Source organism: Mobula hypostoma, chromosome X1, assembly GCF_963921235.1.
Source record: "Mobula hypostoma chromosome X1, sMobHyp1.1, whole genome shotgun sequence".
NCBI lineage: Eukaryota > Metazoa > Chordata > Chondrichthyes > Myliobatiformes > Myliobatidae > Mobula > Mobula hypostoma.
Genome location: NC_086128.1, coordinates 12,581,613 through 12,591,542, shown reverse-complemented (window position 1 = coordinate 12,591,542; position 9,930 = coordinate 12,581,613). Strand labels below are relative to the sequence as shown.

Below are 9,930 nucleotides of genomic sequence, written 5' to 3'. Positions count from 1 at the left end.
CCACTTAGCACGCCATATGCATATTTGTTCTGTCAATCAATAATTGGGATAGTGTGTACCCAAAGTCATCCTTCACAACACTAATTCTGAACACCAGGGGCTTCTCTCCTCACCCATTCAGCTTGAGATAAGGTTGGAACCATTTCTTTACATCCAACATATTGAAGTAAACTCTGTCATTGTAACTATTGTAATTGTCTTCAAGCACCTGCTGTTATCTGTTAACTAATATTAAGAATCCTCCATCAGGTCTTCTCCTGAATGTCTGTTTGTGCTAAATAAAGACCTTTCACATCAACAGCTCTTGTTTCCATGTGGCTCATTTGCAGTCAGAACACCAAGGTGTTGCTGAATGATGAAGCTGACTCAGGGGACCTAACGTCCTGCACCTGCTTCAATTATTTACGTTCTATTTCAAGTAGAATCAAATGACAAGTTTATACTTGAAGTTTTTGATTTTGTAATAAAAAAATATAGCTCCCTTTAAAAGCCAGCAGTTATGGGCTCAACTAGCGTTAATTATTCTTTGCTGCAAGTTGCTCAGATGTCTTAAGGCTATATTCGCAAGGCCTTGTAAGTCAAAAGCTGTGACATGTAAAAGTTTATGGCGGAAGTGAAAATGAAAAGCAAATTGAATTGTTCTTGTGAAGATTGCTTGCTTGTTAATGAGTTTTGTACAGTAGTTCAATTCTGAAAATTGCAAGCATTCACACAGCTCCAATACTATTGATTTACAATAGATTAAAAATATACAATTTTCCTTTAGCACACTCAAGCCAATAACTCTTCCATCTCGCAGAAAGTAGTCTTACACAATTCAAACCCAGCTGAACATTGAGCAGACCAGCCATTTCATTCAGTTTTATTTAAAGAGTGTGTATTTCTTTCTCTTACATAGCAGAATAGAAAAGAGTTTTGCATCTAAAGAGCAAAACAAGAAAGGTCCTCAGCTTCTTCTGTGAATAAGAGGCTCCACGTGAACCACAGTTATACAGCTGAATAGGCAAAAAAAAGTGTATTTCTCTAGCACTTTTCACAATCACAGATCATTCTGTACAGTCATGGAAAAACTGTTGAAATATTATTATTGTAATGTAAAAAGGACAGCACCTAATTTGCGCATAGCAAGCTCCCACCTATAGCAATGCAGTAACAACCAAATAATCGGTTAAATTATATTGGTTGACAGTTTATTGTTAACCCCAGGGAACCAAGGAATATTCCCCATGCTTCTTTGCAGTAGTGCTGTGGGAACTCAGTGTGTATTAGGAATAGCAACTGAAGTTATTCTGTTTAAATCTCTCAAACAGGACTTGAATTCAGAACCATTTGACTCTGAATCAAGAATGCAACCTGACAAACTAAAGCTGGCACACCAGGACGGCCAAAGAACTTGTAACAACCTGGCATTGTGTGGCTAAGAGCTAGGGTCTGAAAAATCAGGTGTGTGTAGTATGAATGGTGCAAGAAGATCCATTACTACTTTGCACACATTACTCCCAATTATTGTCCTTTCTTAACAGATCATTTTCACTTTCACAAGATACAAAGGATATTTTGGAACTATGGAACCTAATTGATGAGAAGCATCCCTCTCTGCTGGACATTAGATAGCAAAACTTGAGAGCTTTTGTTTCTTCATTGTTGGATTGGAATATCAATCTACATTTACACACCAGATTATGTAAAATATACTTGGATTTATGTACTGGAGTTATCTTGGCTTTGCTATCACATATCACTGCCTAATACATCATATCACACCCCAAGATAAAAAGTTGTTCCAGTTGGTTTGTAATTAAAGGTACTACATGTCAATCTGCAGGCCAAATGACCAGCCAATACACAACCTGTTAGATCATATTACCACACTAAAGGTCAGATAACATAGCATCATCAGATGGACGTATTCATGCACACATCACTGAAAGCAGTGGGACAAGTTGAGAAGATGATTATAATGGCACACGAGATGTCTGGCTGTATCCTCGGAGTTATGGAAACATGATTAAATTATTGGATTTGAAATTAAGAGGCACTGACTGTTAATTTGGAGATATTGCAAATCTCACCATGGCTGCTGGGGAATGAAAAGTACAAATAATTAAACAAATGGTGACCATAAATGGATTGTCATAAAATCCTTCAGGGAAGAAACTCTGTTGTCAATGTATGGTCTGCCCAATCTTGACTCCAAACCCTTAGCAAAGTGATTCACTCTTGACTACTTCTGAAAAGGCCTGGAGAGCTGTTTATGATAATGCCCACATCCTATAAATAAATGGACACACTGTCATTTGTTCTGAACCCTAATGATAACTATTGGGCTCCCTAATGATTTGGCCCTGGCCAGAGTATTGTGGCCAATCCTGTGCACGACAAAAGAAGAGGTGCAATGTGGAATTATGGTGTCAGACGAAAGTCTTCAGATGGGGAAGAAGCTGAGCCATCCTTCTTAGAAGACAGAAGGTAAAGGAGGCTTTTGTAGCATCATGTTTCAACTGAGTCACTGACCATTTCAGAGGGCAGTTAAGAGTATCATAGCTCTGCAGTCCCACATAGTCTTGGCCAGGTAAGAACAGCAGATTTCCTTCTTTAAAGGACACTAGAGAACCAGGTTGGTTTTACAACAATGAGGTGGTTTCACGATCACCGTAACTCATTCCATAATTAACTCAGTTTAAATTTTTGATGGGTTTGAACTTATATTTCTCAATTATGAATCCACGCTTCTTAAGGTTCCCTCTTTTTCTTCTTCTATTTCCAGCTGTTTAGACGCATCTAGGCGTATTCTAGCCCTCCGCAGGATGTATAATTAATTATTGAACTTCAAGGAACTCAAATTCTCAAATACAACCTAGTCTCACGTATAAACTGAATGATAGACTCTTAAATCAGATGTTGATTCTCTTGATGGCCAAACAAAGATTTAATAGAAAACCAAAATAAATTTAAGCCAGATAGCCTCTTGAACAACATGCTTTTTTCAATTTTGTATCAATTACAGCTCAGCAAAACATGCTGGACTGTCTCTGGACTACCACAGTCATACAATCCAGTAGGATGTTTTCCTATGATCTTTAAATAATAGTTTAGCCCACAATGCCCCAACCCAAGTCTTGCAAATTTCACCATATCTCTACGACTTAAAAGGTAACAGTCTGAGACCTTTTTAACTAGTGGGTGACTAGAAAAATAATGCCTGCCCCTTAATTCATTTTTCCAATCCTCCTGCCACTTCTTCTCTATACCTTTTTTAATCCTACTTCTCAATTCTGCTCTGCCTAGGGGAACTCTAATTTCTACTTGCCTGCTCTGTAAGGAAGACTTTGCAATGCCATCCACAATTTCATTTCCCTCCATCCCAGCATGCCCAGGTATCCATGTAAATCTAACTGCACAACCCATCTTCCCTACTCTAAACAACACTAAGAGAATCTCAATAACTATGTCAGGATGAGCTTTTGATTTACTCCCTTTTATAGACTCTAAGGCAGCAGCAGAATCTGAACAGATGATAACCCTACGTGGTCGAGAGTCTTCTATCCACCATAAGGCCCAGAGGATTGCTAATAATTCTGTTGCAAAGACAGAAACACCATCTGAAACCCGGTGACCAATCTTAACTCCAATTTGAGACACATATATCCCAAATCCTGCCCTACTGCTCTCTGGGTCCAATGAGCCATCAGTAAAAATCTTCAGATAAGATCCCCATTTATTATTTATATATTCATTTGTGATCAACGCTGACGAAATTGCACTGCTTCCTTGAAGCTGAAAAAGGAGGAATAGGTCTACTTCTGGTTCTGGAAAGAGTCAAAAAGGGATGGGTGGCAAGCAAATTTGGTCAACTATGTCTTCCTTGGTCAGTTTCAATTTCACAGCCCAGTTATTAACCAAATGTAAAAATGGGTATCTTTTAATTTTACTTTGGCACTCCGACTTCACCTGCAGAAGACACTTTGATGGACAGCTGTGATTGAATCCATTTAGCTTTGCCCAATACCTGGGGCCCAACTGAACTCGTCTCAAATGCAGAGGCACTTCTCCCATCTCCACACATAATGCCGGGACTGATGTTGCTCTAAAAACTCCACAACAGAGTCTAAGTGCTTTGGACTGCACAGTGTCTAGTTTTCCAAGCACTGCCGTAGCAGTGGAACCATAAGCAATACAACCATAATCTATAACTGATCTAATCATAGCTAGATATATTAAGTACATAGTTTCCCGCCCTGCTCCCCAGTCGCATCCAGCAATACTCCTCATAACATTTAAAACTTTCTCACACTTTCCAATTGTCTTATCTATATGAACCCTCCAAGTAAGTCCTTCGTCAAACCAGACACCTAAAAACCTGAATACCTTGACTCTTTGTAGTGAATCATAGACACAATTCACAATCAGGAATCTGTCTTCTGAAGCCAAAAATCATGTATTTTGTTCCTTAAGGTTGTTATAGCTGGGATAAGCTCCCCCTACCCATTAAATATTCCTAATGGTGTGCATCTCAAATAGCCTCTGACAACTAAGTCCAGCTCCTGGCCTTAGTGCGTGGTTTAACTACTAAGTCCGCTCGAACTGTTTCTACTGATAGCAGAAGGGACAAAGGCAGGTTACCAGCCCCCTAAAACCAGTTCCTTTGCGCAGATGGGGCTCATCAGCCATGTTTGGCAGCTCAGCCAGGCAAAGGAAAACTCTGATTTCAAACCACCACTGCCTTGCAGCTATACCCACTCATGGGGAATGCTTCAGAGTAAACCCCGAGAGAAAAATCCAAAGCTGGAGTCCCTAAGGCAGTCCTCTGTTGAATTCAATCTGGCAACTCCTGCAATGCTGCTGGTGCCAAACTGTATTGTCTCTGCCATTCCTTTGGGTTCATCAGATGCATGGAGAGGGGGAGCCTACTGCATGGGCAACAGCCTCCTCTCCATATTGTACTGCCCTGGCTTGCGAGTCACATAGATGGCTTGGACGTAACATCCATGATCGATCCTGGCCAATGGAGGGCCTTAGTCCACACCTCAGCATTCCTAGTCTAACAGCATAACTGCTGAACTTACAGACCACAGCAACAGTTCAGGACAGCAACTCACCACCACCTTCACAAGGGTAATTGGAGATGGGCAATAATTGTTGGCCTTGCCAGTGACATACAGCTCCAAAAGGCACATTTTGAAAAAGTGATAAGATCGTGAAAGTTTTGGCGTAAAATGACACTGTTTTCACTGACAAGAAGGTCAGTACTGGGAAAGGAAATATGTTTACCATAATTGACAAAAGAACTGACAGAAAGGCAAATAGAAAAATAGACAAGGACAGTAAAAGCAGATTCATTGATAACTTCCAAAATGAGAATTGGATAAAATCTTTTAGTGGGACAATGCGTAGAAATAAAGGAAAAGAACACAAGGGGCCCAAATGGATAGCTGATGCAGACCTCATGTGTTAAATGACCTCCATCTGTGCTATCTCATTCTCTGATCTAAGTAGTCAACATGGTAATATATGATATTAATGCAGCGGAGGTCAAATGAAATATACCGTCATGTCACCCTGGTCCATTTTACATGTCTCCAGGTTATCTATCTGAAACAACAAAAGTGCTCTCCTGTTGACAGTGAACCCAGCCCCGAAGAGTCACTGCCTGGTAACACCTTCCCGCTGTGTGTTGTTCTATGGAGCACAAACTTCCAGCCATCTGTTCCCTGCACTGCATAAGAGCATAAAGTGGTTTTCTGTGAAGCAAATTCTGTTCTTTTCACATTAGTTTAATTATCTTTCACCTCATCTCCAGTCCCATATGCCCATGTTCATTCTGAGCATCCTTCGTCCCTACCATTGCACCCCTTTAGGGCAAACACCTTTGCCATTAGACCATAAGTATAATTATGGCGGATAGTAGTAGCCAGCATTCATTGAGGCCAGTTCTGCACTCTTCATTTCCCTTGCAATGGTGAGTTGTCATGTATAAAATGCCCCAAAAATAGCCACAGAAGTTAATCACATTCAATATGTCCAGTGAGGTGCAACAAGTAATCATCTCGGGTTGCTGCACCAGCTGGGAACACAGCCTGGCAGAATTCACAGACTTGGGAATTGAGGCTTGATTCAGAGTTCAGTGTGGTTTCATGTTCCGCACAGCAATCTTCCGGCGATTGACGGGGGCTCCACGGGCTCTGTAGCCAATCAGAAACACAGTTAGCATCTTTCACATACATGGAACCAGTTTGTGCTATTGGAAAGTTTTTACCCCAGCAGATCTTTCATATCATGACATTGTTTTACAAGTATTTTTTCCGCTCACAATACAAAATGTGCTCTCTTGGTCACTATTGGTGATTGGGTAGTTGAAATGTTTATTGCACCTCATTGTATAGTATTTTATCTTTTTTTGGAATTCAAAATTACAAAACAAGATAAACTACTACACAATGAGGTGCAATAAATAGCAGTTTTTTGGAAACTTAAATTTTCAAAAAACTGCTAGTTTGACCTTGAATAATCCAGATCCATTAGTGAGTAATCTTTCTTTTATATGATTACCAGTTTCCATCTGATTAATCCTTTAAAAGGCTGATGGACCATACATGAGGTTTGCAAACCATACTAGGGAGGAGGTAGGTTCCTGCCCTTTGGTGTGCAGGGAAGGTGTAGGGGTTGGAAACTAATGGGATTCTAGGACTCAACCACTTACACATGGAGAGAATGGAAATGGCAAAACACAGCAGGCTGCCATTCAGCACTTGAAAGGTGTTGGGTTGAACAGTGCCGTGGAAATGTTACAATTACGAAGTGTGATGTGTTTGCCACAGTGCAGCAACAGTTGCAAAGGGTGGAGGGAAAGAGTTTATTCTGGGTTCCAGCAACAGTGAGGATTGGGGGTGGGGGTGGGGGTGGGGGGGGAGCAAAATTGCTAGGGTTGAGCAGAAGTCCCTAGGGATACTGGTGGAATTCAGTAGGAGTCCCAGCCGATCATCTCTGTAGTAACGGGGCTAGACTGCTGTACAATCAGTCTGCGTGTGTAATTCTGAAAAGAGCTGCAGCCTCCCATTGTGTTCTAAGAGAGCCCAAGTACAGAGGATGTACAAGCGTTAAGTGTGTGGGGGGGGGGGGGCGACAGGCAGAAAGAGACAGGATTGTCAGTGCCTGATTTGTGTTTTTTATACCCCTTATGTCTTTTCTAAAGCTTTTAGAAATACTAGTACACAAGAGTTGTTCAGGTAAACAGTGGCACAAGTTTAGGTTGGTTAAACTGTGGAAAGCAGATGTTGGAAGATTTAAAAGCTTTCATTTCCTCAATTAAAACTTACTGTATTATGACCACTGAAATTGTTTTTGATTGAGAAATGGTGACCTTGGAACATTAAACCATTATATTCAATTGGGACATATAATAGAGGGGAAGGAAGTAGAAGCACTTTTCACTCAGGCCAAGAGGGTAGGAAGGGGGTGTGCGGAAGGAGTGTGAGATCAGAGTTTCTCGTGTGTGGCAGTGGGATGTTACTGACAGCGCGGACAGCTACTGCAGTCACCTGGAATGACTTGTCATTCACCAGCAGGTGTCAGCAGAGACATGCATGGCAGTCGGGCAGAGGGAACGAGTCCACAGCAGATCGGCCTCTTTAACACAAGCTGTAGTCAGGAAAGGCTGATCACAGGAAGTCATTTCTCAGGGGATTGTTGGTTGGATCGACCACTGGAATGGTTGTGGGCGTTTAGCAGCCTTCAGTTTATAGTGAGGTGTAGCAGAGCGTCAGGAAAGGTATCCCACCTTAAGATTGTTACAATCTCTCAACCTCAGATAAAGGCATTTCACTATAGAATGATCTGTTGTCATTTTAAAAATTCCCTAGTTAAGATTGCTGCATAGTGAGCAGCCTGTTGTAAACAGAGAAAGTAAGAGGGCAACAGTCTGATTCCCGAGGAACAGCGGAGGGCTGGGTGGGAGCAGAATATAACTGATGTTTATGTGACGCACATTAAACGGTGATTGCCTTTTGGGATGATAAAATTGGAGAGTGAATGATGTGCACCCGGCTGGAACAGCCAAGTAAAGCACAGGTAACGTTGCTGCTGGACCCCGGCAGTTCCATCCCACTGGCACTGGATTTCGAGTGTAGGCACTTCAATTTCTTCTCAGACAAAAATTACCCCAGCATAACCCAACCATCCACTGCAGGACCTTGATGGAGGAGAGGGGACTTTGGGTAATCACCATGTCTGAAAAGAAATGTAAGGACCTACACTGACGCCATCAATATATATTGGACTCCCCAGTCGTAGCTCAGGTAATATTTGACCCTTTATCTCATGACAGCCTAGACTTGTTTTGGAGTTGGAGGTCATGTTGCTTGTGGAGCTTACAGATGTGACAGAATTTCATGGTGCTGACTTCTGTTTTGTACCCTGAATGACATTGTTGCTCAGCCACTGTGGCACCCTACCTTCTGTGCCTGTGCCAATGTTGTAACTGTTCAACACTTAAATTTCACTTCTATAGCAGTGAAAAACATTATCCCGTGCGAAAGAATTTCTGAGCCTTTGTTTCTTATTTTAGATAAAGCATTAATATTTCTTGTTGAATTTTGAGTCAGTGTTAGCCTCAAGGACTCCTTGGTGTAGTGTGACATGAGCTTTGCACAGAATCTTTTTCCTATTAACACACTGTTGAATCCCCACATGCCTGTGCCAAAAATATGCAAATTGACTACTCGTAAAATTATGGCAAAATTAGGTAACCAGCAGCCACCATCACTTTTGTTAAAGGTTGTCCAAAATCATTTCAAAATGGGAATTTATATTTAGCAGATTGGGTAAATTGTCAACCCAACACTTGGTGGGATTTAAGCCCATGGACCAGACGTGGTAGGACAGTGTAACAAATTTCTGTATTTCACGCTCTAGGAGCTGCCTCTTCAGTCAGGGGACTTTGCTTTTGGTTGATTTTTGACCTTTACATTCTTTGAAAAGTACTAAATCCTATCATGTGCTGATCATTCATAGATGTTAAAACATGACAGCATCTCACAATATAAAAGTTGCCTACCTGCTGTGGCCTACTCATCTCCGGAGAATTAAGAAGATCTGGTATAACAGACACACACTCTGTGGAATGATAAATGCCCCCTGAGTCCAAGATCCCTGGAACAGGAACATTTAAAGTTTCAGAGTATTCCTTTTCCCCAAAGGGGTAGTCTGATCCTGAAAGCACCACTCGTCCATTCAGGAAGGGGTCAGGAATATTTGTAGTTGGCTGTTCTGAAGCACTCCTGATTGCCTCAAAGCTAAAGGTGTTTCTGTAGTCATCATACAAGTTACTGGCAGATGCTTGAGCACTTTCTCCAGTTGGAGGTTCCAATAATTCGGCAGTTTTCAGGTGAGTTGATTTTACTACTTCATTAATTAAAAAGTCATAATTGTTGTTGAAGGGAGGAGGTTTGATGTCAATATTGGGGCAGTACTCAGGCCCTTTGTCCTGGCTTGTGTCCCCCATTACCTCTTGACAATCAGCTAGAGCATTGCAGACGGCTCCCTGGAGAACTTTCTTCTGCTGAGGTCTGAGGAAGGGTCCTTCAGATTGGTCAGGTTTTCCAGCGTCAGTGCATTGTATTGGCACAGTGAAGGGCATATCTGGCAGAAAGCAGTCAAATATAGAACATTTTCATTAACATGCTTTCTGTATCTTGAAACACTACCTACAGGATATTGATATTATGTTGGAATAACTGTTAAAGATCAGTGATTGACTATTCAACCATTAAATCCTGTCAGAGTGTTCTGTAGTCTCTAATACCCTGATGGAGTTCCATTATTTAGGTATGAACCTTGACAATAGATCCCAGGTGTCATAATGGGGGGTGCTGGTGGTGGACCCAAATGCAAGGCACAGACACTGAAGCACTAGGAACGGGACTAGGCGTGACA

At 41.5% G+C, this 9,930-nt stretch overlaps 1 protein-coding gene across 1 annotated transcript; it reads right to left on the bottom strand.

Moving 5' to 3' along the window:
- Nucleotides 1–6,002: 6,002 nt before the first annotated feature.
- On the bottom strand, nt 6,003–9,634 carry LOC134340490 (uncharacterized). Its single transcript, XM_063037800.1, has 2 exons — nt 9,053–9,634; nt 6,003–6,182 (listed from the first exon to the last, which is right to left on the bottom strand). The coding sequence occupies exons 1-2, from the start codon at nt 9,632–9,634 to the stop codon at nt 6,003–6,005; spliced, it is 762 nt and encodes a 253-aa protein (XP_062893870.1).
- Between the last annotated feature and the right edge of the window lie 296 nt (nt 9,635–9,930).

What these genes read in the sequence shown, in the direction of transcription:
- LOC134340490 (XM_063037800.1), bottom strand. Translation starts at nt 9,634, where the DNA reads ATGCCCTTCACTGTGCCAATACAATGCACTGACGCTGGAAAACCTGAC. An exon ending in AGATGAGTAGGCCACAGCAG is followed by an intron (nt 6,183 to 9,052) that starts GTAGGCAACTTT and finishes GATTGGCTACAG; the next exon opens with AGCCCGTGGAGCCCCCGTCA.